We start from the raw sequence: 27770 nt of genomic DNA on the forward strand, positions 1-27770 counted from the left end.
TTTAAATTTAGCACCTGGCTTAGTCAGTATTGCTTCTAAAACCTAATCTTCACCTGCAGAGCTCTGTCCCAACAATTCAGGACGGCCTCCTAGCACACCTGACCCTGGCTACTCATCTATATCTTATTGATCTGACTGGACTTCCGAGCCCCTATTCTCCTGGCTTGGACACCAATTTGGGGCACTAGCTTTGTCGGTCCAAATCTGTATTTCTAGCCCATGCTCCTGGCAAACAGCCCTGAACTATTACTTTACCCGTGGATGCTGTTAGAGGAGGGTCTTGAACCGAGGGCTCTACGAAATTTCTAGTTTCCATTCCTAAGATTGAATGGTTCATAATATTTGCAACAGAGCTTACATGAATGTGCCTGGAGATAGACTTGAGGACAATGAGCACCACAGCAAATGGCATTTATGGTCTCATTTGTAGATCCACAGAAAAGGAAAGAGATTTGTTAGCATAACAGGATTTTATGTCTTGATTTCTTTTAAGTTGTTATGACATTGAGTGAGCCTGAGATCTGGAAGGAAATAATTCATACATGCTTCTGAAGGCCAAATACACTTTCTCAGTGACGTTCTAATGATCCAAAAATAAGGTCTCACTCCACACAATCAAATAGTGCAGTGGATAAGAAGTGTTAACATACCCTAACTAAAATTTTTTCCCCTTATTAACTCAAGTTCAGGCTTCAACCACTACAGGAGAACGATCAAGAATCTGAAGAGAATGCCACAGAAGATGGGATTATCAGAGGCAAGTGAGACCAGTTGATTTGAGTGATTCTGTCTGCCTGTCCTCCAGGCTACATAATAACCTTTTGTAGAAGAAGGTCCTCTAATCTTTACATCTTCCTCTGCCTTCAGAAGCATCAACATCTGACAAATATGTGCACAGAAGTGTTTGCTGCTGAGGGAAAATTCTCAGTGCTGTCTATGGTGTCTCTCTGAGGAAAAAGACGCCCAGCTATAACTTGACAATGAAAATCTGGCCTCCATTTTTCAGTAGGCACTCACTTCTCTTTTCTCAAATGTCTGGGACCTAAAAGAAAGTACAGCCCAGAACAAAGGGGATGCCACAAACAAATAGCCTCAGAATCAGAGGAGATCTTTTAACACCGTTAACCTCACTGTCATCTCTCCTGTCTCTGACAGAAAGCCTCAGGTAGACACTCAGTTCGCATAGCACTACATTCGGGACACAAAGAAGATGTTCTCAGCTTCTCACAGATCTGATCACAACAGATACCCTGGGACAAGCATACAAGTACGAGATATACAAACAGCCTATATACACACATACATACAAACACAACACACATGCACACACCCCAACTTATAAGAAAGCAATGGGCCAGAACATCATGGATAAGTTAGGTCTGGCAGTGGAAAATGGGCAAGAAAGTACATAATTGGGAATGAGGATCTGGGAAAATGAATGAGAACAAGAGAGTCACATAAGGACAGGCTCTTAGTCTGGAGAAAGTCAATAGTTCTCCCATTTTAGTTACTGGGACAGAACTGTGTATCTTAGCAATGCCAGATTACCTGACTAAGTTAGGGACTTCTGACTTAAGGAACAAAACTGGCCCTTGATTTATTTTTCTTCAGTCTATGGCATTTTCCAAGAGAATACACTCTAATTTATATTTATAGTTGCAAAAATACAAAGAATTTTGAATTTCCCATGGTGTTGTCTCACAATTAATCCCACGTTTATTTTTTCCAGCCTTATTGAGATATAATTGACATATAACTCTGTGTAAATTTAAGGTGTACAACATGTTAATTTGACAGATTTACACATATAGCATCAGCTAACATCTCCATCCTGTCACATAATTACCATTTCTTTTTTGTGGTAAGAACATTTAAGATCTACTTTCTTAGCAACTTTCAAGTATATAATATGGTACTATTAGCTATAATCACCATGATGTACAATAGATTCCCAGAACTTGTTTATCTTGTAACTGGAAGTTTGTAACATTTGACCAATATCTCCCCATTCCCCCACCCACTGGTAACCACCACTCTGTTTCTCTGCATTTGGCTTTTTTAGATTCCACATATAAGTGAGATCATACAGTATTTGTCTTTCTCTGACTGATTTCACTTAGCATAATGCCCTCAAGTTTTATCCAAGTTGTAGCAAAGTGCAGGATTTCCTTCTTTCTCATGGCTGAAAATAATCCAGTGTGTGTATGTGTAAGTACACGTGCGTGTGTGTGTATGTATATTATGTATATATATATATATATATATATATACACACACATATATATCACATTTTCTTTATCCATTCATCTATTGAAGGACATGTAGGTTTTTTCCATTTCTTGGCTGTTGTGAATAATGCTGCAATGAACATGGAGGGGCAGCTATCTCTCTGAGATCCTGTTTTCATTTCCTCTGGATATATACCCAGAAGTGGGATTATTAGAACACATGGTAATTCTATTTTTAATTTTTTGAGGAACTTTCATACTGTTTTCCATAGTGGCTGCACCCATTTACATTCCCACCAACAGTGCACAAGGGTTCCCTTTTCTCCACACCATGTTATCTCCAACACACTCTCTCTTCTTTTTGATGAGAGCCATTCTAACAGGGGTGAGGGGATATCTCATTGTGGTTTTGATTTGCATTTCCCCGATAATTAGTGATCTGAAGCACCACATGTTTACTTTTAAATGTCTGTTTCTTGGCTTATGAATATCCATGCTCTGTAAATTTGCCCCATTCTCCATTTGTCAGATATTTATGTGCCAGATATTATGCTTGGTGTGGCAGACACTGCCACTTGCCTATCCAACATCCATTTGTCTTTTTTTCCTAATAAAATCTTGATTTTGCTCAAGTAGCAATGTGCCCTCTTAAAAATAGTGACCTTCCCAGAATGCTTTGCACCTAGGTACAGCCATGACCCATATTTGTCCAGTAAGAATGTAAGCAATTTTCTATTTCATGGGGCTTCTGAAAAAACTATTGTTTTTCCAACAAAAGATAAAGAATGATTTGAAACTTGTCTTTAACCTTTTCGTCTTCCTACTTTTTCCTCCCTGGAATGCAAACGTCATGCCTAAAGGTGAAGCCAGCTTGAGACCACAAGCTACAGAAAGCTGGAAGGAGCCTGGGTCACTGATAACTTCCTAGGGCAGCTACACCAACACTGACCTGCTCACCCTTTCGCTTATTCTTCCGTGAGAAAAATAAATGCTTATGTGGTTGTGCTACTGTAGTCAGGCTTCTACTATATGCAGCTTAACTGGGGATACAACAGTCAGTAGAAAGAAACTCTACTCCACCCTTTAAGAGCCTCACTCCCAAAAATGAATGACCAGGGGCCGGCCCAGTGGCGCAGTGGTTAAGTGCGCACGTTCCACTTCAGCGGCCCGGGGTTCGCCGGTTTGGATCCCGGGTGCGGACACGGCGCCGCTTGGTACACCATGTTGTGGTAGGTGTCCCACATATAAAGTAGAGGAAGACGGGCACGGATGTTAACTCAGGGCCAGTCTTCCTCAGCAAAAAGAGGAGGATTGGCAGCAGTTAGCTCAGGGCTAATCTTCCTCAAAAAAAAAGAAAAAGAATGACCAAGGGTCACCAGTCATTATTAATATGAAAGACAGAGACCAAGGAAACAAAGGAGAAAACAGGAACCTGGGGAAAAAGGCAAAGCAAAGAGAAGAAATGCTCCCTCCAAACACCTAATTAACATCATCAGTGAAATAAGAGAAAATACCACAAGCCATGATAATACAACACTATAAAAGATCAGCATTTGAAGAACAAAAAAGAGATCATGAAAATTAAAACTATCAAAGCCAAAATGTTTTTTTTGGGGAAGATTAGCCCTGAGCTAACATCTGCTGCCAATCCTCTTTTTTTTTTTTTAAGATTTTATTTTTTTCCTTTTTCTCCCCAAAGGCCCGCCGGTACATAGTTGTATATTCTTCGTTGTGGGTCCTTCTTGTTGTGGTATGTGGGACGCTGCCTCAGCGTGGTTTGATGAGCAGTGCCATGTCCGCGCCCAGGATTCGAACCAATGAAACACTGGGCCACCTGCAGCAGAGCGCACGAACTTAACCACTTGGCCACGCGGCCAGCCCCAATCCTCCTCTTTTTGCTGAGGAAGACCAGCCCTGAGCTAACATCTGTGCCCATCTTCCTGTATTTTATATGTGGGATGCCTGCCACAGCATGGCTCGCCAAGTGGTGCCACGTTTGCACCCAGGATCAGAACCAGTGAACCCCGGGCCACCAAAGCGGAACGTGTGAACTTAACTGCTGTACCACCAGCCCAGCATAAAGCCAAAATTTTAAAAATACATTAATAGGTTAGAAAAGAAAGTTGAAAAATTAGCCCAGAAAACAGATGAAACCCAAACAGAAAAAAAAAATAAAAAGATGAAAAATAGGAGAGAAAGCATTAGAAAATTAGAGCTCCTATCCAGGATATCCGACAACTCAGTGAAAGGCATCAGAGAAAGAGAACTTTAAAAAAAAATGGAAATGAGGAAATTATTAGCAAAATAATTCAAGAATATTACTCAAAATTAAAGAAAATCACTTTCTTTTTTGAAAGGGCCTCTGAGTGTGCAGTTCAAGGGATGAAAATAGTCCCAAACCAAGATATAGCATTATGAAATTTTAGAACATTTTGGACAAAGAGAAGACTTTAAAAGCTTACAGAAAGGAGAATCTCAAGAAAAAGAATGACATCGGACACAACTGGAACACCATAAGCTAGAAGATAATGCAGCAATGTTCTCAAAAATCTGTTGAGGAAAAATGATTTCCAACTCTGAATGCTATAGCTACAGCTATAGAGGATCAGGAGGGCAGAAAAGAGAATTTCAGACACACAGGGTATCAAAAATTGACCTCCTACACATCCTTTTTCAGAAAGCTACTGGAGGATGTGCTTTGCTACAATAGGGGAGTAACTCAAAGAACGCATTTGCTCTAGGAAACAAGGTTCCAGCACAAGAAAGAGGCAAAGAGAATCCTCAGGATAATGAAGAAAGGAATTTTCCTTCTCAATGGTTATGTAGCAAGGCTTGGAAATCAACAGATCCAGAAGGAAACAGGATGAAGGCCCCAGACAAAACTTAAAGATAAAATTAATAGAATACCCAGTCTCTGTTAACACACTCAAAGGAGATGTACACAGCTGGGGGGAAATGAAGGGATTGATTAATGATGAATATATAGAAAACCAAACAAAAAAGTCAATTATCAGCTTCATGGAAACTAAAAAATTCTGCAGTAAAAAAAGAGTAACCATGGTAAATACATAACTCAGACTGTCATATAATGTAAGTACTACATACTAATCTAACCAGAATTGAAAATATTAGAAGGATGGGAGGATGAGAAGTATGCCTATGCATAGTGGAGATGAGGTATAAAAAAGTTAAATTATCATCTTCTAGAGTGAAAATGTAAGCAATAGCTTAGTACTGTTGGATTGGAGAAAAAAGATAGGATGGTGACTAGGTAAGGAGCAAGTGGTCAAGTTGGTTTGCTGTTGTTGTTTTAATGATATACTGAATATTTGTAATTACTTTTGGCTGCCCAGCATCTAAATCCCCTCCTGTGTTCAGGGAATTCCCCTTCTTATGAGTCTCTGTAGTCGGTGCAGGCTTCTTTCTACCGTAGAAGTGGAAAATATCAGATACTTGCTTCCCAAGACTCCCTAGTAATTCATCTAGACTCTGCCAATCAGATAGGGACACTCTGGTGGCAGTGGTACTAATGGTGTTAATGGTGGCACCCAGTGGCCAGTAGTGGTGTTGACAGTGTAGGCTACAGAGACCAGCCAAAACACTGGCTGCAGTAGGAGCAGGGGCATCCTCATAGAATCAGTTCTGTGGCGTAAGTAGGGGTTTGATTCCTGGCTGCATAGCTCTGAATTCGATTCTCCAGCCCTCCCTGCGATTCTCTGAGCTACCCATTTTCTCTTTACTGCATTTGGTTTTCTGCATAAATCATCCAAAGTTGGTTTCTGCTACTTCCAAGAAAGAAACTCATTAAGAAATTGATACTAGAGTAGCTGTAGGCATCACACCCTTGGGGAAATCTCAGGAAACTAGATTTGTTTATCTGGGTTTTTTGGGGCTTAAGACTAGAAATAAACAGGGAAACTGGAAGTTCTAGGCACACAGTGTTGAAACTGTTAATGATTATTGCCTGTGGTCACCTAGAAAGAAGCAGCCATTAAAGGCAAGGCTCTTGGTCACCCGACCAAGTGGACACTTCCACAGAACACTATTGTGGTGGATGCTATGATATACTGCTCAGATCTTCCTCCAGGAATGAAACGTTTATAATCCAGCTGGTGAAAGTATGACCACTTGCAACCCTCAGCTGTTAGCCTCTTTGGGGACTGCCTTAGCTCAAGAAAGCTGCCTTGCCCAAGGCCACACCCCTTTCTTGGGCAGCCCAAATCCAATGACTAATTTACCCCTGAGTATAAAAGCTTGTCCCCTTCATTCTAGTTGAGACAATTCTGAGAATCACTCCACCTTCAGAACTCCCTACAGGATCGACTGAAGCTTCCATTAAGACTGCCTCACAGCTCAATTTTCCCTCTGCCCAATCCTGCTTCCTTCCTTTTCCTTCCACAGGTGTTAATCCCAAGAGAACTGCCTAATCACCACCTGCAAGCTAGCCTCCCGGGGGAACCCAAACCACAACTAAGAGCACGGTGTCCTTTAACTGCAAGAAATATGGTGTAGGCTACTTGCTTTCCACTGCCATGGAGAGCTTTAACAGCAAAGTAAGAAGAGAAGGACAGGCTCAGATTCCTAAATTCTCAGCTTATGCAATGGACTGAAATCCAGGGACATTCTATTACTCTGCCAAAAAAAAAAAAAAAAAAAAAAAATCTTCTACCTCTCGCAGTCATAGAGGTGAGAAAGCCAAAACCAACCAAAAAGTTTGATCCTTAAATTTATCAAATTATCATGTCGACTGAATTCTCACCCTTGCAAGCTTATCTAATGCAAAGGTTAGGGTACCAATCTATAAAGAGTGGGATTCCTGAGAACTAAAATGGAGATTTATGATGACTTGGAATATTCTGAACCCCCAAACATTAGTGAGCATCCTGTGTCAGAAGCAGCAGCCCCTCTTCCCTGTGAGATAAAGCTGATCTGGTCTTGCCTGAAGACTCTGTTAATGAAGTCACTTGAGGGAATTACTATGCAAAAGAAGCCAATTTTCCTCATCCCTTCTTCCTACTGCTCCTCACTATCTTAGATGGACCCTAGGGTGCCCCAACGAGCCTATTACAAGGCTTTCACTCCAAAAGAACTACAAGATTTTGCTACTTTATGTTGACAGAAATCTGATCAGTATGTGGGAGAATGGATTCTGAGGACTCTAGACAGAGGAGAAAAGAACAAATGCTACATTGGGTGGGTGGATTTATCGGTATGGGTACACTTACTAGCAATTCAGGATTTCATATGCCAGCTATAGCAGCTGGGAATGGTGTTAATTGTTTGAGAATTTGGAAACCCAGCCACTGCAAGTCCCCATACTTATGGGGCTGACATGCCAGAAATTCTTCAGGAAATCATAAAGGAAGTAATAGAATCATTTCAGGAGATAAGAATGTCAGGGTAGATTTATCACGTGTGACCTGCTAACCCATCCCCTAACTATGTCCCCAAGAAAGCCCAGAAGACACGCCCTTCACCAAGACTTTGAGAAATACATTAGTGAGATGAGTGCAAGCATCTCTGAAATGTGCTGCCAGGGCCATTCTCTGTGAGCTGGGGATGCTGTTAGGAGACAATGAGATTCTTTATTTCAATGTGCAGACCAGATCCCTGCAGTGATAAAGACTAAATAGTGGCACTAACCCCCAAGGCAAAGTGGGCATAATTACCACGGTAAGCCATGTGGCCAGCTCAATAGTCACAATGCTCTGATCCACAGGAATCTCTGATGAAGTGTAACTGATCTTGAGGTCCTCAGAGCTTAGGCAGATAGAGATTTACACCACTTACCTTGGACAAGTTTCTGTCCATGGGACACCTGTAACATAGGGAAAAAACTACCACCTCTCATAAGGTTGCTGTGAGAATTATATGTTGATATATGTAAAGGTCTTAAGGTAACGTCTGGTAGAGAATAAGTACTCAATAAATGTTAACTATCACCATTACTACTACTGTTATAATTATATTTATAGCTGGAAAAAAATCAAGCCTTAGTGATCAGAGACCTGACAAGCGACCACAATAGTTACAACCCTTCACTCAAATCCATGAGCTGAGTCAATTGACAGATCTAAAGCCCCTTGAATGAAGGAAAGGCCAACTTACCATAAGAAAAACTACAACAATACCACAGTACATAATATGAGTCCTTTTCTTCCTAAGGTTCCCCAAAGAGACTTAAGTTATTTACTAGGATAACTGTGTTCCTAGAGAAAGTAATATATCCAGAACTTGGGCAGTCATTGAATATTGTCTCTAAGTTAACATTAACATGTAGGAACCCCAAATGTCATTCTGGTCCATGAGTCTGAGTGGGAGCAAATGAGGGCAATTGGTAGATGGGCTTTTGACCTGAGCTTGTTTCACAGTAGGTCCAGTAGGACCCCAAATCCATCTGTGGTTATTTTCAGAGTCCTTGAGGAAAGAACTAGAAGAATCCCCACCCTTCCTCCCACATCTTACTGTAGGAAGTAGAAGATACAGGCATTACTCTCCCTATCAAAATAGTAACCCAAGAGCAATATGGCATCTCTGGTGAAACTACAGACTAACATCAAAAGACCCAAAGGAAGTAAGTAAAATGATTCTAATCACATCCCCATTTAAACTGCCAGTCTGGCAGGCGCAAGAGATGAATGGGCCTCGGAGAATGACTATGCAATATTGTATACGTAATACAGTTAGGGACTCCAATTACAGATGCTCTTCTAGATGTGATATATTGGGGCAAATTCACACAGCCCCTGGCACTTGATTTTCAGCTCTGAAACTGGAAAATTTTTTTCTTTCCTAATAACCAGAGAATATCCAAAGGAGTATACTTTAACTTGGTTGAGATAGAAGTACACCCCTATAGTGTTGGCTCAGGGTAATATTACGCTCTCCAGTTCTGTGTCCCTAATTCATCTATAGGAAACAAGTTTGGCCTACCTTCACAGAAGACCTGAAGTTGGTTTGGTACATTAGTAGAATCACGCTCATAGGACCTATAAAACCAGAAGTTCCAGGTATACCAGAAGTCTTAGTAAGATACAAGCATACCAGAAATAAAAGAGAATATAGGGTTGAGTCACCTTAGAGAAGTTTCTCTGGGGTCAAGATCCAAATAAAGGACAAACAGATCCACCTTGTGCCACTTAGCCCTAAGAAAGAGGCCCAATTTTTGTAAGTGTCTTTGGAATTTGGAGGCAATGTATACACAGCTGGGCACGCTGCTTTGACTCATCATTTAGCAGATAAGCTATGCCTAACCACAGGGCACCAGAGACCATGCTACCTGAGTTATCCTTTATACACTGGGAGTTATTGGATCTAGTCATAAAAGCAGGTGTGCCCGATAGCACTCCATCAATGGAATCATACACATACACACACACACACACACATATACATACATACACACACACACAGAGAGCATCCTGAAGTCATAAATACATTGCAGGAAAAGAGATCTCATCTTCCCAGTATGCTGATTACTGCTAATTGCCATCCTTCTCCCATCCCACACCTAAGGCGCCAAGAGGATTTGATAAAGGAGGAAAAAACAAGCTCTGCTCACTGATGGCTCTCCACGGTAAGCTTGGAGGAGTGTTGATAAGGGGATTTTGAGGAAGAGGATGAATCCAATGAGAACATTTGTGACCCATGTAAATACTCAAAGAGCCCTGCTGCTGTCAATAAAAAGTGACGTGCTCTGTGCATATCAGCCAGCCTCTTTCCACAGCCATTCCAATAATTTTCAAAGGCTTATGACCAAAGTGGCCACAGTGGCAGCATTAAAGCCTTTGCATTGGATCAACAACATGGACTGCCCTTCACCAAAATTAACCTGGCTATCACCACTACTGAGTGTCTAACCTGCCAGCCTCCACTCTGGTGTCAGACCCTTCCATCTTGGAGGGGCCAGAGAGTTATCCTTATTCTGGGTGTATATTTGCTTTCTATACCCACATGCTTCTTCCTACACTGCCATCTACGGACTTATTAACTGTCTTATTCACTGTCATGTTACCAGACATAACATCATTTCTGTCTAGTGACCTCACTTTGTAGTAAATGGAATAACACAATGGGCTATACTATGGGATTCACTGGCCTTACGCCATCATCCAGAAGCAGCTGGCCTTACAGACTAGTCAGTCTATCAACAGTTTCAATATGGCACCAGATGAAAAATACTGTCTTATGACGTTTGGATGCTGCCCTTGCCTGTGATGTTCAGGTGCTGTCCCACAGCATGTCGAAAGTGCTCTGAACCAGCAAACTACATATGGTGCTCTTGCCCATAGCTTAAATATGTAGAGTCAGTATCTAGGGCATGGAAATGGGAGTGGCCCTTCTCACTATTACACCTATTAATCGACTTCTACAATAGCTGCTTCCCATCCCTGCAACTCTGATCTACTTGTTCAGAGGCATTACCACCCAGCAAAGAAACACTTCCATCTAGGGACACACAACGATCCCACTGAATCAAAAGCTACTACTACCCAGCCATTTGGGGTTCCTCATGGAACTAGGCGAACAAGTAAAGAGGGGTAATGGTAGTTATCTGGGAAGATTAACCCTCACTATCAAAGGGAAAATGAGTTATTCCTACACAATGCAAGGCAGGAAGGAGTACGGATGGAACTTAGGGACCATATGGGGTACCTCTTACTATTGCTGTGTGTACTGGTGAGTTAATGGAGGACCACAGCAGCCAAACAGACATAGAACCAAGGGCTCAGAGCCCTTGGGAATGGCAATTTGGATCACATCACTGGGTAAAGAACCCCAAATAACTGAGGTACCGACTGAAGGCAAGAAGGGGAAGTAGAGGAGAAAAGTCTTAAGTCCTCTGATCAGAACTAGCTCTAAAACATTTACCCATTTTCCTTATTTGCCATGTAATGCATTTACATATAAGTTTTAACTAATATTCCCCTTCATTCCCATACCATTCCACTACTCTTTAACACAAAGTGTGTTGGTGGTGGCTAACTCTACAACTGAGCCCACAGTTACAGAATGTTAACATTATGACAGAACTCAAGGAGGCATGGACGCCCTGCTGCGAGCCTGGACTTGGACTCGCAGGCAGTTACTGATGAGTCATTCCTCTCTGGGGAAGGAGATATGCATGTTTGAGCTCCATGAGGGACAGTTGTGTATCTTCTTGAAGATAATCAGTCTGTGGTATACCACTTACCACTTGAGGACTATCTCTACTAAGGTCTCCTTGCTTTAATTTAAATCTTGTTTGAACTCAACAAACATGGAAAGTTGCTGCTCAGCATGCTCTTCCTATAAATTTCTGCATGGGAATAGAATTCACCCTCATTCAGCCTCCAGAAAGCTATAGTTCCTGTTGCCTTTCCCACTATCTTTCTGATTGCTTTTAGGTGGTTTCAGCAGACACGTTTAAAGTTTCCCTGAAACCCCTTCTGTTTTCTCACTGCTGCCTTATTCTAACAATGCTGGTTTATATTCCTCAAAATGATTCACGTCAACAGTGACTTCTCATTTGCCACATGAAATAGAGCCTCTTCAGTCCCTCCGACTTGGCCTCTCTCCAAATTCTGATAAACTCAGCATTACTGCCTTCTCAAAATCTTCATAAAACCACTTGTTTCCTCCTTCATTTATTAATATCTCGGCTCCTCCTTTTCTGTCTGCCTCTTAAATGCTAGTGTTCTCTAAAGTTCTATCCTCTCAGAAAGATATGTCAAATGGAGGTGCTGAAAGGGTCTCAGAGTGGGCAGAGGTGGCCCCATTCAGGGCTGGCACAACCTGGCATGGGCACCACCCACAGTCCCTAAAGCTCAGAGCACTCATGCTCATGTGGCAAACCTTCCTGGAGCCTGGCATCCACCTGAGAAGCTGATTATAACAGCTCTAAACCTCACTGGAAATTGATGTAGTAGGGAAAAGAAACCAACATCTCCCTGAGAAGGGATAAAATAAAAGGGAACGAAATTTTATTTGGACATCTCCAGGAGAGTATTAAAGGAAATGAAAGAAAATCAAATGTCACCCGTTGCCATGGAGTTCCTAATGTCCTCTTAATTACAGTGAGTACCACTTGAGCTCTGACAGCCAACCCAGCCACCACTGCTTTTTCCATCCCTGCCAGGAGAGGACTTAATACCTTCCACAGTTTGTGAATATCCTCATTGTTTGATTAACCACATCAAATGAATCCCACAGTAAACAACCTCTATTTATATCCCTATTCCTGTTAACTCTGCAATCATCACTTTTTGGAAAAATAACAAAGTACATTATTTCCCTTTGGCACCTTACGCAAAATCTTGGATCAATCACGGGCTTGGATATCTAGTCACTCACGTTAACATCACCCTAATGGCATTCGATAGGCAGAGTCCCCATAAAATTTATTTTCTTCACCCGAACGTGCATATGAAGTGCTCATTAGGCACCTCTGCAGGGCACTGTTCTGTGCTGAGCTCGGAAGGAGACAGACACCAAGGGCGGTGGCATAGTTCCTTCTCTAAAGCAGCTTTCACTCCACCTGGGAGTGTTCAGAAGGCATCATTTCTGGGCAGGGTAGAACGTCACTCAGTCCTGAGATGCTGGGAGATGAAAGCCCAGTTGTATATCTTCTTGCACATGAGACAAAGAGGCCTCTTTTACTCTATCAGTGCTGCTGCCTCACACTCATCTGCAACTTCAGGATGGAAAAAAAGGCCATCGTGGAAAAAGAAAGAACTCTACAACTGAGAGAACAAAAGTGGCAGAATAAAAGGATCTCTTTACTATTTCAGAAGGAAAACAGAAACTACAGACCAGGGCTCAAGGCCCCCATGGCCTTTGCAAGCCTTATAACTCCCTGATATTTATTTTCGTTATCTCTATGAATGTCCCAAGAAGGATTAGCCCAAAACCCTACCGCTGGGGAAAGCCTGTGCACTAGAAAGAAAGGGGATGCTTGTCAGGCTGTACCCCAATCCCATGGCAGCCCTGGAGGAAAGGAAACCATGAGGAAGGCAGGGGGATGGTCAGTCTGCCAGAAGGAAAGAGGGAAGTAGGCGAGACTGATTGGGCTGTGCCAGAGCAAGGCCATCTGAGCTTCCTGAACACTCCAGGCATGACCAGTTAACACAACTGAAGCAGCGTATCAGCTGCTGCCTCTATTTTCTCACTTCTGACTATTCTACAACCCTGGTTTACACTCCCCAAAATGACCAAGTCAACCATGGCCAAAGTCAACAATGACTTCCAAAATGAAACAGACTCTCTTCAGTCCCCTCTGACTTGGCCTCTCTTCGACTTCTGATAAAGTGAGCATTTCTTTCTTCTTGAAACTTTCACAAAACCATTTGTTTCCTCCCTCATTTATTAATATTCCTTCTTACTCATTGCTGGCTCCTCCTTTCCTGCTTCCCTCTTAAACATTTGCATTCCCTCAAATTCTATACTTGGTCCTCCCTTATTCTCACTCTACACATTTTTCTAGGAAATCCCTTCGATCTCATGGCCCCAACTATTACGTGCATGTGATGGCTTTCAAATGTCTCTCTCCATCCCCAATCCCCCTCCTGAGCTCCAGTCACATATATCTAACTTAGCAGAGATGTCTCCACTCAATGTTCTATTTTAAATTTGACTTGTCAAAAACTGGACTCTTTTTTTCTTCCCTAAAATCTGCTCCTAGTCCTCTTATATTCCCTGCTCTTGGTAAATAAAAGTGTCTGTCATCACCTAAACTCTAAACCTGAAAATTCCCTAGACTCTGCCCTCTCTGTCATCCCCCATATCTCACAGGTGAGCAGATACTATTGACTATACCTCCATCTCTCTCATCATTCCCTTCTTCTCCAACCCCCTACTTCCTTCCAGTCCTCTTCATCCTGCTTCTAATTTATTCAAACAGTCAAGCATGTAAGAACTGTCTTGCTCTTTAATGTTTGCTGAATGAAGAGATGAACCATTTTCTAACAGAGTTTCCTATTTCCAGTCTCATTCTACTCTGATTCACAATTTGCACTACAATTAGAATGATATTTCTAAACCACAAATCTAATCTTATTTCCTCTCTGCTTAAACACTTCCATGGGTCCCTATAACCTAAAAGGTAGAGTAAATCCTCCTTAGCATGATCCAGAAGCTCTCCATAATAAAACCCCTTCTTGTTTTCCTTGGCAGAACCTCTCACTATATCCTAGACTCTGCATCCAGCCCTATTTACAACTCACAGCTCCCTGAATGCAGTAAAGTAACCCATACCAAGAAGGACCTTTGTTCATGTTGCAGCCTCAACCTTGTCCCCAAGCCCCTCCAAGCCCTGTCCACCTATTTAACGAATCAACTAAAGCATTAACTCCTCTATAAAACCTTTGTGACTCACTCCTCTTTCCAGAATTAGCAGGAAGGTGAGGAGTAACCTCATCCTCTTTTGTGCCCTCTGCCCACTGAATCTTTACAGACATCTGTCTTGGTACTATAAAACTATATATGAAAGAAAGCTAATGTTCTTCACGTATGACTTCTCTAGAATGAGCTTCTTGAGAACAAAGACTGTTTCTCATTCATCTTTACTTCCCTCGGTCCAAGTCCAATGCCTGGTACTCAATCAACAAATGAAGCAATGAATATGACATCACACAGTTCAAATGCTAAATACTCAAGTGCAAAAGGAATTCAAAGTAAAGGAACTTTCAAATTTGGAAAGGGTTAATATGAAAGGTTTCCTCTTTTAAGTCAGGATTTGAATCAGAATAGAGTAAGGATATAGTTTGACAAAGAAAAGGCTATTCCTAAAGTGACTGTATAATGACACTTTTGAGAATGAAAGAGGTTGCTCTTAATAATTATGCCAAGAGGAAAAAAAAACTCAGCTAACTTATAGAGTAACAAAGACAAGAATTACATCCAACTTCTCCTTAGAAACCATGCAGCTCTCTTCTATATTAAGAAGAGAGTAGAGTGAAATATTTAAAGCATTCAGAGGAAAAACAACAACCACCACCTAGAATTCCATATCCTGCAAAATTATCCCTCAAAAATGAATGAGAAATAAAGACTTCCTCCAACAAACAAAAGTGGTGGAATTTGTTTCCAGTAGATTTGCCTTGCAAGAAATGCTAAAAAAAAAAAAGTTCTTCAGAGACAAGGAAATAATATAGGTCAGAAACCCACTCAGATCTACATAAAGAAAAGAAGAGCATCAGAGAAGGAATAAGTAAAGGTAAAATAAAACCTTTTCTTATTCTTACTTGGTCTAACAGATTACAGTTTGTTCAAAATAATAAAAGCAACACTGTATTTACAACTCCAGTTTTATTTACAACTACAGCAAAATGAATGACACCAATAATACAAGTGATGGGAGAGAGGAATTAGCAATTAGCACTATTTTGTTATAAGGTATTTGCATTACCTGTGAAGCAGTATAGTGTTAACTGAAAGTGGACTTGGATTGTTGCAAATGTATATTGCAAACTCTAGGATAACTATTATAAAGTTAAAAAAAGATATATACATGAAATGCTAAGAGAAAATATAATGACATAAAATTCCCAATTAAAACCACAAAAGACAAAGAATGAAAGACAAAAATAGGAACAAAAACAAGAGCAATGAATAGAAAACAATAACAAGCATAACATATATTGCTCCAATTATATCAATAATTACTTTAAATGTCAACGATCTAAATACACCAATTAAAAGACAGAGATTGTCAGAGTGGATCAAAAACAAGACTCAACTATACATTGTCTAAAAGAAACCCACTTAAAATATGAAGACACATTTAGATTAAAAGTAAAGGGATAGAAAAAGATATACCATGCTAACATTAATCAAAAGGCTGGAGTAAACATATTAATTTCAGACACAGTAGACCTCCAAGAAAGGAAAATTGTCAGGGATAAAGAGGGGCATTACATAATGATAAAAGGAGGCACTTCTCTAAGAAGACAATAATCATTAATGTGTATGCGCCTAACAACAGAGGGTCAAAATACATGTGGCAAAACCTGATAGAACTGGAAGGAGAAACAGATGAATCCACTATTATAGCTGGAGACTTCAACACCCCTCTATCAGAAATGGGCAGATCTAGCAGACAGATAGTCATTTAGGACCTAGTCAAATTCAACAACACCATCAATCAACTGAATATAATCGACATCTATAGACTACTTCATCCAACAAGAGCAGAATACACATTCTTCTCAAGCTCACATGGAATATTCACCAAGATAGACCATATTCTGAGCCATAAAACACATCTAAACAAATTTAAAAGAATAGAAATCATACAATGTCTGCTCTCAAACCATAACGGAATAAATTAGAAATTAATAATAGATGGACAACTAGAAAAATCTCAAAATACTTGGAGATTAAACAACACACTTCTAAATAATACACAGTTCAAAGAAGAAATCAAGAAAATTAAAATATATTTTGAACTAAATAAAAACGAAAATACAGCTTATTAAAATTTATGGCATACAGCAAAAGCAGTGCTTAAAGAGAAATTTGTAACATTGAATGCATATATTAGAAAAGAAGAAAGAGCTAAAATCAATAATCTAAGCTTCCACCCTAGGAAACTAGAAAAAGCAGAACAAACTAAATCCAAAGTAAGCAGAGGAAAAGAAATAATAAAAATTAGAGCAGAAATCAACAAAATTAAAAACAGGAAATCAATACAAAAAACCAATGAAACCAAAAGCTGTTTCTTTGAAAAGACCAATAAAATAAATAAATCTCTAGCCAAGTTAACTAAGAAAAAAGAGAGAAGACATACATTACTACCACAGAATGAAAGAGGGGACATCACTACAGATCCCACCAACATGAAAAGGTTAATAAAGGAACACTACGAACAACTCTATGCCCACATATTTGATAACTTAGATGAAATGGAGCAATTCCTTGAAAGATACAACCTGCCAACTCACAAAAGAAAAAATAGACAATCTGAATAGATCCATATCTATTAAAGAAATCGAATCAATAATAAATAACCTTCCCAAACTGAAAAAATTTAAGGGAGAAATTATACCAATACTCTATAGTCTCTTTCAGAAGAGAGAAACAGAGCGATTACTTCCTAACTCATTCTATGAGGCCAGCATTACCCTAATACCAAAATCTGACATGGACATTGCAAGAAAACTACAGACCAACATCTCTCATAAACATAGATGCAAAAATTCTCAACAATATATTAGCAAATCAAATCCAACAATGTATAAAAAGAATTGTACACCATGACAAGTGAGATTTATCCCAAGTATGTAAGGCTGGTTAAACATCTGAAAATCAATTAATGTAATCCATCATTTCAACGGGCTAAAGAAGAAAAATCGCATGATCATATCCACAGATGCAAAAAAAAATTTGACAAAATCCAATACTCATTCTTGATTTAAAAAAAAAACAAACTCCCAAACTATGAATACAAGGGAACTGCCTCAATCTGACAAAAAGCAGCTACAAACAACCTATAGCTAACATCATACTTAATGGTGAGAAACTAGAAGCTTTCCCATTAAGATCAGGAAAAAAGGCAAGGATGTTCCTTCTCATCATTCCTTTTCAGTATCATACTGGAAGTCCTAGATAATTCAATAAGAGAAGAAAATGAAACAAAATGTATACACTTTGGGAAGGAAGAAATGATTTTTATTTGCAGATGACATAATTGTCTGTATAGAAAATCCCAAAGAATCAACAAAAAAAGACCTGTTGGAACTAATAAGCAATTGTAGCAAGGTTGCAAAATACAAAGTTAATATACAAAAGTCAATCACCTTCCTATATATCAGCAATGAACAAGTGGAAGTTGAAATTAAAAACACAATACCATTTACTTTAGCACCTAAAAATAAATATTTATGTAAATATCTAACAAAATATGTACAAGGTATATAAGAGGAACAGCTAAAAACTCTGATGAAAGAAATCAAGGAACTAAATAAATGGAGAGATATTCCATGCTCATGGATAGGAAGATTCAATATTGTCAAGACGTCACTTCTTCCCTGATTGATCTATAGATTCAATGCAATCCAAAGCAAAATCCTACCAAGTTATTTTGTGGATGTCAACAAACTGATTCTAAAGTTTATATGGAAAGACAAAAGATCCAGAAGAGCCAACACAATACTGAAGGAGAACAAAGTTGGAGGACTGACACTATTTGACTTCAAGACTTACTATAAGCTACAGTGACCAAGACAGTGGATATTGGCAAAAGAATATACCAAAAATCAATGGAACAGAATAGAGAGCCCAGAAACAGACTCCCATAAATGTGGTCAACTGATCTTTGCCAAAGTAGCAAAGATAACACAATGGAGCAAATATAGTCTCTTGAACAAATGGTGCAGCAACAAGTGGATACCAACATGCAAAAAAATGAATCCAGACACATGCTTGACACTCTTCATGAAAATTAACTCAAAATGATCATAGATCTAAATGTAAAATGCAAAACTACAAAACTCCTGGGAGATAATACAGGAGAAAACCTAGATGACCTTGGATGTGGCGATGACTTTTAGATACAAGACCAAAGGCACAATCCATAAAAGGAATAATTGATAAGCTGGACTTATTAAAATTGAAAATTTCTACTCTGTGAAAGACACTGTCAAGAGAATGAGGAGACAAGCCACAGATTGGGAGAAAATATTTCCAAAAGACACATCTGATAAAGGAGTATTATCCAAAACATACAAAGAACCATTAAAATTGAACAATAAGAAAATTAACAATCCAATTTAAAAATAAAGAAAAAACCTGAACAGACACCTCACCAAAGAAGATATATAGTTGGTAGATAAGCATATGAAAAGATGCTCCACATCATATGTCATCAGGGAACTGCAAATTAAAACAACAACCAGATACTACCATACACCCATCAGAATGGCCAAAATCCAGGACACTGAAAACACTAAATACTAGCAAGGATGGGGAGCAACAGGAACTCATTCACTGCTGGTAGGAATACAAAATGATACATTGGAAAACAGCCTGGCAGTTTCTTACAAAAATAAACATACTCTTAACCATACAATCCAGCAATTGCATTCCTTGGTATTTACTCAAACGAGTGAGAACTTATGTCCAGACAAAAAATAGCACATGACTGTTTGCAGCATTCTTATTCATAGTTGCAAAACTCAGAACCAACTAAGATGTCCTTCAATGGGTGAATGGATAAATAAAGTGTGGTACATCCAGACCATGGAATATTATTCAGTGCTAAAAAGAAACGAGCTATCAAGCCATTAAAAGACATGAAAAAACTTTAAATGCATGCTATGAAGTGAAAGAAGTCAATCTGAAAAAGCTGCACACTGCATGATTTCACCTATAAGACATTCTGCAAAAGGCAAAACTATGGAGACAGTAAAACGTTCAGTGGTTGCTAGGCGTTAGGGCAAGAAGATCAGGGAGGAAAGCCTGAATAGACAGAGCACAGAGGATTTTTAGGGCTGTGAAACTATTAAGTATATTATAATGTCAGATACATGTCATCACACATCTGTCAAAACCCACAGTCTGTACCACACTAAGTGTGCATCCTAAGGCAAACCACGGACTTTGGTGATAACGATGTGTCAAGTCATCGATTGTAACAAATGTACCCTTCTGGTGGGGATGTTGATAGCGGGGGAAGTCGTGCATGTGTGTGGGTCAGGGGATACATGGGAATTCTCTGTACCTTCTTCTCAGTATTGCTGTAAACCTAAAACTGCTCTAAAAATGAAGTCAATGTAAAGAAAAAAAAGGGGAATCATAAACCCAAAAATCAGGTTATCTTTGTGCAGAGGCTGAGAGAATGTGATGGGATTGGAGGTGCACACAGACGGCTCCTTGGATTCCAGTTAGTTCTCAATCCGAATGTAGATATGCAAATGGGTCACTGACGACTTTCTGAGTCACTGGATTTACCGCCCCTCGTGTTGACCTTAGAGCTTTTCCTTACTGTTTAATCCCCATTTTGAGTTGTGTTTTCCATTACTCATTGTTAAGATCACCCCAGTTGATACAGTCTCTTAACTTGGATGCAGTACAACTGGGATTCAATTTAGCACAAGCCATCATTTAATCCTATTGCATTTTGTCTAACTACATCGTTAAAACCTCAGAATATTAGTTACCCTAACTATAAAAAAGATCTGTTTGGAAAGAGACCGTCATTAAAACAGCCTGACATTTTTTCAATCCTAAAAGGAATCTTCCTTAAAAACATTCTGATGAAGGCTGTGTGATACCAAGGACAATCAAGATTTTTTAAATCTATTAGAAATCCACACAGATCAGGAGACAGGTTTGTACTCCTGCCCTCAGCAAGGAGCAGCTTAATCTGGCCGAGAGACCACACATTGCCCATTGGAGCTACAGGCTGGAGGTCACACCACGGGGCTGAATTCAGCTACCACAGGAGTTCTTGAAAGGAGCACCAACAAAGAAATGAGATTTACTTCACAAAGGGGCCTGTCCTCTGCTGCTTTGGCCAGATGAAAAAAGACAATGGTTTCTCCACAGACAAGTCCTAGACTGCAGGCTGTGCCCTGCTGAGGAAATGGCTTCGACCTCACCTACTTGCAGATATAAAGAAATGGGTAGACAAGAAGGGACCAACAGAGGGACATACACACACACATACCACTTATTCTACCTACCAGATTCTTAATGAGGTAAGCCCTTCACCTTCATGGTTTCAATGAATCCTCAAAATAACCCTGCAAAGTCTGCTCCTTTTACAGATGAAGATGCAGAGTTTTATCCAGCTGCCAAAGGTTGCCCACCAGTGGTTGGTGGCACTCAGATTCAAACCTACATCCGTCTGACTTTAAAGCTCATCTTGACTTTCTGTTGTTTATATTGTATACAAGAACAACAAGGAAAACTGCAGAACTCAGTCTTGGAGCATTGCCGCTTAGCAGGGACTCAAAGGCTGCCCCTAGCATCTCTTGCCCTTTCCTGTCCAGGGCAGTGCTGGCCACCCCAGAAAGATGCAGACCCAGCTAAGCTTTGTAGGATTCCGTTATGAAATGGGATTGCCACCATCTTTGGTTCCCAGACTACAAAGCCCAGCCTTCACCTCTGTCAGCCACCTCACACATGCATCACCTTGGCCACAAGGGGAATGGGATTGAAAAAAAGAGGGTTTGCTCAAGGCAACTGCACCCTTCTGGCCCCAGTGCAGCCTCACTCTGAAGCTACGTCTTGAAGCTTGCTGTACTGACAGTCATTTCCACAATTACCTAAGGTCCAAGAGGAGACAGCGCCCAGGAGCGGGGTGCTGCTGTAGATGGCGTGCAGGTACATGAGGTGGACCATCAGCTCCGCCAACCACCAAGAGCAGAGGAGGCGGCCCAGCCCCAGCACGAGGACGGGAAGGTTGGCCTTCAGCGAGCAGTGCTCTTGCTGCTGCATCTAAAGTGGAAACAAAGAAGTCATTAGATTGTGCCTTGATGTCTTGAATCGTTCAAACAGTCCCCTAGACAATGTTTTTAATAAACTTCCAATCGATACCATGGCTGAATCTACGAAAAGCAGGTTGGTTTAGTTTGCCTTGGGAACACTCAATGTTCTTGGGTGAAAAAGTCATGTCCAAGCTTGAAAACTCTGTCCCAGAGTAAGAATAGGATGGAGTCAACAAGCTAGCTTAGTGCCAAGGACTGAGATGGGTTCTGCACCCCTCGGGACGCTGGGGTCACTTTGGGCTCAGATGTCACCCTGCCTGTCTTCATCCATCACCCACTCACATCTCAGGCTGGTATAAGTAGAGCCAAGTCAGGAAGGGGCACAGGACCAGAAAGAGAAAGGGAGAATGAGAGACAGAGCCTGAGAACAAGGGAAAAACTCTGTGTGAGTGTGTCAACTTACCTTAAATTGTTTCTGAAACAAGGCAGAGTAAACAGAAACAGGGACAGCATACAGGACAAGTCTCTTGCTTAGCAAGCGGCACAGTGTAATAGTTAAGAACACGGACTTTAGAGTCAGACAGAATTGGGATCAGATTCTAGCAGAAACCACACATCTGTGTGATCCGGAGCAAGTTCCTTAACCTCTCTGAGACTTGGTTTCCTCACACATAAAGTGAAAAAGATTGTTGTGATAATATATATAATAAAGTATATGAAGTACCAGGTACAGCCCTGGCATATAAAAAGCACTGGATAACCGGTAGTCAATATCTGATAATTACATGCCTCCTATTGCACCCTCACATTCTTCCCGCGTGACATCCCAGGCTACCAGCTACAGGGCAGAATTAGCAGACGGTTCAGAGCCAAACACCAAAGGTGAGAGAGGGATGTTTGGATGATTCATAGATATAGACAAACTACTCAGAGTATACTCAATACGCATGGACAAAACAGACCAAAAACATAAAAAGTTCCACCCACAGTAGGCTGGTTCTGTAGTCTCGCCTCGTTGCCTGTTGTTCAGGGATGCACAACAGTTTAGAACCCATAGATTCGGAAATGCATGAGCATGCTATAAAATTTGAAGTGAATTCAATTTCAGCCTTACACCACTAGACGAACACAGAAAAACAAGAGGGAGTGGGTAAGTTTTCTGGGTCTTGCACAGACAAGATTTTATTAGGCTGCCTTGCAATGCAGAGGTGAAGCTAATGCGTAAATGATGAGGCTGAATCTGCAAACGTGAGCTGGCAGAGGAAATGGACTTGATTTAGCATTTGACAATTAGGGCTCATATATTACATAAACCAGAATGGCCCACTCTTAGGGGGAGAGTGATCCTGAGGAACTTATCTTCCACTTTCCTCTGTCATCAAGGCACAGCGGGTCCCACTGCAGCCAGGAGTAACAGGCACTGCCCTTAAAGGAGAAGGGAGATCTGTATGCCAGGGGATTTATTTTTACTCCATTTTCGACTGTGCATAGTACCACTTTCTCAAACTGTCCTCTTACAGCAAGAAGCCAGGCTAAGAAATTCTGGCTGTTTCAGCGGCATTACAATAATCTGCACAAATGGCTTTCCCCTTTTGCCATCTGCTTGATTAGCTATGGCAAGGAAAGCTCGCTGGTTTAATTTTTTTAATGTTAATAGATCAAACTAACAGGAACTTCCTTTTTCCTTTAGTTTTCTGCCATTCACCTCAGGAAGATAATTTGCCCAGCCACAGCAGCCTCCATTGTCATGAAGCAACAGTAACTGCTTTGAAGGACTCATCAAGCCAGTTTGGACAGAAGTGCTGGCTGGGAAGGGTTATCAGGAAGGAAGACTGGGAATATGAGCATTCACAGACTTGTATGGATCACAGCTGACTGCCATCATAGCTGCACTAGATAACCCAATGCAGACCCCTTTCTGAGCACAAACTGAGCGCGGTTTTCATTTGAATCTTTACCTCAAGCACGCACGCTCTGCAAGACCCTACAGAGTCTTCAGCAGTGGAGCTACAAGCCAAAATCCTCAGTGCAGAGACACCTACCTGCCCGATCATTCGTGTCTGTGTTGTTTAAATGAGAAGAAAAAGGAAATAACCCAAATGTCCACCAGTAGGGGATTAGTGAAACGCATGAGTGCACCTCAGTATTACGTAGCCATGAAAATTGTTTTTGATCAATGTCCATAAATAATGAAAGGCTGGAAAGATACACACCAAATTGGCGACAGTGAGTATAATCTTTGGATGGTTGTTTTTAACAATTGGTTATTTTCTAATCAGGGGAAAAAGTAATGCAACTTTACAATATTGTGAAGACTTTGGTCCTCTCTGCAAGTGAGGCAAGGCCTTCTATTTCTTCACCCTTCTTCTAAACACATGCCTAGCTTCAGGATCTCCCCGGGAAGCCCAGCAACCTCTATGGCAAGTGTTCTTCTCTCCCTCTCATGCGAGCCCTGTTCTTTATTTCTCCTTACATTCCCACCACACTCATATGTTGATTTTCTTAGCTATGTACTGAGTTCCTCTTTGCTAATTCTCAACCCTTTTCCAGCTCTCTAAAGCAAATTCAGTTTGACCTAATGACAATCAGCAAATGAGGAAATGATTATGAACACAGTGTCCATCAGTCTCTGGAGGCTGGAAGAGTTCACACCAAAGCAATCAAGGAGTCTAAGACATGAAGAGGCACCAAAACCATTCCAGACCAATGGACAGGCCTTTCTTGGTGCCAGACTCTCAGAGGGAAGCAAGTCCCCTGACTGAATGTGTGAAATGGACTCCAAAGCAGCATTGACAGAAGACAATCTTCCCACAAGTGAATGCCTCCAGTTTCTACATAAGCAACTCTGCACGTGGTCTGTAGGCCCCTAAGTAGAAGCCTACCCCAAGCTCAAGTCCCCCGAAGACCAGACCTGCCCCTGAGGCCTCAGAGCATCACTCGGTGTGCAGCCCCATGCGAGGGAGCAGAGAAGCAGCTGGATGGGAGGGGAGCCCCTCCAGGCAATCAGGAAAATACATCTACCCAATCACCTATGAGCTCCAGGCAATCACATTTTAAGGTCAGTTCAGAGGCCCTCCCTTCCTTCCCCAAACAATGTGCAGTCTAAAACAACACAAATATCTGTGATTAAGAAGAAACAGGGGGTGCCATTTTGTGGCTGATTGGCTTCCCAGTAATGACCCACCTACTCTCCTCGGGGCAAAACTTCCCTACCAGGTTGAGTAAGGCATAATTATGCGCCACCCCTGGACCAGAAGGGCTGCACTTTTCTCTGCAATGCTCCCTTTTTGATGCTGGCTGCCTCCTTATTCAGAGTAACAGAAATGTCTATTCCTTAACAGTACAAGTAAACACAGCATAAGGAAACCAATCCAATTTTTCATTCTATTTGCTTTTACTTTAAAAAACGGTTATTCATCTTTCTTTAGAGTTGAGTCATTATTACAGTCCATTTATACCTTCAATTTGGTTGACTCTCTTTTATTTAAAAAATTCAGCATTTGTCCCTTGTCGATCCAGCAGGAAGAAAAGACAAGCTGTACACTGCTCACCTAATGAGCAAGGATGCTCTCTCATCCACATGCAAAGCATTTCATTTGAGATCTTCCAAACCTAGGGGAGTGCCAACCTGAAGACCATTGGAAACCGCCATCAATGGGAATTTTTAGTTAAGGCTCCACTAAAAAATACGCATTAACTCATCTGCAAAGTGCATTTTAAAACATTATATTTTAAAACCTCATTTCATGCAAATTGCATAAAAAGGAATAGCGAAGGCTTTCAAAGATACTCTGATGATTAAAGATGACAGTTCTCAAAGATGAAAGGTTCTTTTCCTTCACACACTAATAATACCTATGTTTGAGAGCACCCAATAAAAGCCTTCCCCGGAGCCAACTGTTCAACTCTGCCATCTCTGCTCCAACCTCCGTGCGCAGGTCAAGGGCATCGTAGCCGGAGTCCTACTCCTTTGTGGTGGGGGAGCTTCGCTCCAGCCTGTGGTCACAGACCACACCCCTCCTGCCAAAGATCATTCCCTAATCAGACCCTCACTGCCCCCTCCCCAGGCATCCAGACCAAGGCCGGTGGTAGACAGTGGACTCTGCCAGAACAGCCACTGGGACCTGCAGTTGATGCTGCTGCCACAGGACTGGGACCTGGTCTGGCCAGCTTGAGCCTCCAGACCCGCATGTCCACCAGACCACACCGCATCTTCTCTCTTCACCAAGTCAGTGCGACAAGGCTCAAGTCTTTATTCCTTCCACCCCAATCTGTATCCTATTAGCCTCTCTTTGCCTCCATATTACCATCTGTAAAGTGGTGGTAACCACAGTTTCTCTCTCCAAGGTTGTTGTGAGGATGAAATGAGTTAGAACACATAAAGCCTAGTTCAGAGTAAGTGCTCAGTCAGTATTATTTGTTACGATTAGTATAATTCGAGGTGCCTTCTAGAACCAGAGCCTAGCTCAAACCCTGAACGGTTGATCTGGGACACTGCCTGCCTGCCCAGCTCTTGCCAGCCCCAGCCACTCAGGGGCTGGGCCCACCCCTGGACCTGCAGCAACTGCTTGGGTCTCTCTTCCAAAGAGATGAAACCAGCACACCGGTCTCTTCTGAGGCCAAGGATGGCCACTGCCCAGAATCCCCTGCTCAGAATCCCCTGCTCCTCTGCCCACCTACCAGACTGGACACCCAGGGTCTCAGCTCTGGCCTAAACTTATATTAGTTCACATCCTCTGGAGCTTTCTTGGTGAAATCTGAAACAGCCTGGCATAAACAGAGAGCAAGGAGAGACCGAAGAAAGAGCCAGACCACTCCAGATTGGTAGGTAGCAGTTTTAATAAGCAAGGGAAGCTACATACGAGGCTTGTCTTAGCAGCTACAAGATGAGTAGGTCTCTGCACCCACCTGCCAGAATCTTAAAAGTTTATATAGAGGCCTTAACTGGGTTTGGTCACTTATTCAGTCCAGATGGTCTCAACAACACCTTACTCTCTCAAGGCTGCATCCTTGAAACAGCTCTAGTGTGGGAATGCTGGACGTGGGCAACACGTACTTTCCAAGGTCAGGTGGCGGGGGGAGTACAGAGCCTCCAATTGCCCAGGTCCAGCTCATGGGTCAACTGGTGGTCATATCCTCTCAACAACCTCCTCCAACTTACCCCAGAATTGCCGCACGCTTTTTGGCTAACAATAACAACAGTAATAGTAATAGTTAACACTTCATAGTGTTTATGTGTCAAGCCACATTACCTACGTAAAATCATTTAATCTGTTTAACAATCCTCTGAGGAGGGTACTATGATTCACTGGCAAGGAAACTGAGTCACAAATAAGATAAGTAACTCACTAAGTGCTCTCAAGCCAAAGCACAGCAGGAATTCAAATTCTTTTAACGACAGGGTTGGCCTCCAGAGTCCTTGCTCATCACCACCATGCAAGTTCCCTATTCGAGCACTGGCACTTCCCCTCGGGATAGGGGCACAGCCCTCAGGAAGGAAAAGCCCCCTGGTCCTACCACACTCAGCCTCCCCACCCTCCCACGCCAGCCCTCCCTGCACAATTCAACCTGTTCAGAGGAAGACGTGGTGGGCCCAGGCTCCAACCTGAGCAAATAAACACTATGTCCTGCCTTTCCCTAGAACTCAGTCCCCCTGCCTCGCCCCGGCTCAAGATCTGAGTTCCACAGAAACATGGGAGAAAAATAAACGGGGTCTAGATTTCCGAAACTCCAAATGCCATCAGAGATGGCCGTCAAGTTAAGGCACTGAGGCCTTTTAACAGGTAAACTTTTACCTGTTCATGACTGACGTGTGCAAATTTCCATGCCTTATATTACAGAGAACATCTCTTCTGTCTACACGTCCCTCACCTTGTGTGTGTAAATTTACATGCTAAAAAAATTAGGTGAAAGATACATTTTCCCAGGCGCGTGCCTAATACTGTCATCTTATCAGAGTTTGCCCTGTTGGGTTGGTTTCCACGACGAGGCTCTGCTGCCCCCTGGTGGCACAGCCCCATTCTCCTGCTCTGCGTAGTTTGAGCATTGACTTGAGAATCTAAGAACCAGGAATTTCAATAATACCATTTCATATAACATTTATTCATTCACTCAAGCACTTGTTCAGAGAAAATCT

The 27770-nt window shown here is 41.5% G+C and overlaps 1 protein-coding gene across 14 annotated transcripts in view; it reads right to left on the minus strand.

The window, feature by feature from the left end:
* HHAT (hedgehog acyltransferase) overlaps nt 1-27770 on the minus strand; it is a 309501-nt gene that overhangs the window by 206929 nt on the left and 74802 nt on the right. For all 14 annotated transcript variants that reach the window (XM_070591304.1, XM_070591299.1, XM_070591298.1 and 11 more), the window contains one exon: nt 21473-21644. In XM_070591304.1, the coding sequence (XP_070447405.1) occupies nt 21473-21644 (172 nt within the window). The remainder of the gene's footprint in view (nt 1-21472; nt 21645-27770) is intronic.

The sequence above is a fragment of the Equus przewalskii genome, chromosome 23 (assembly GCF_037783145.1).
Source record: "Equus przewalskii isolate Varuska chromosome 23, EquPr2, whole genome shotgun sequence".
NCBI lineage: Eukaryota > Metazoa > Chordata > Mammalia > Perissodactyla > Equidae > Equus > Equus przewalskii.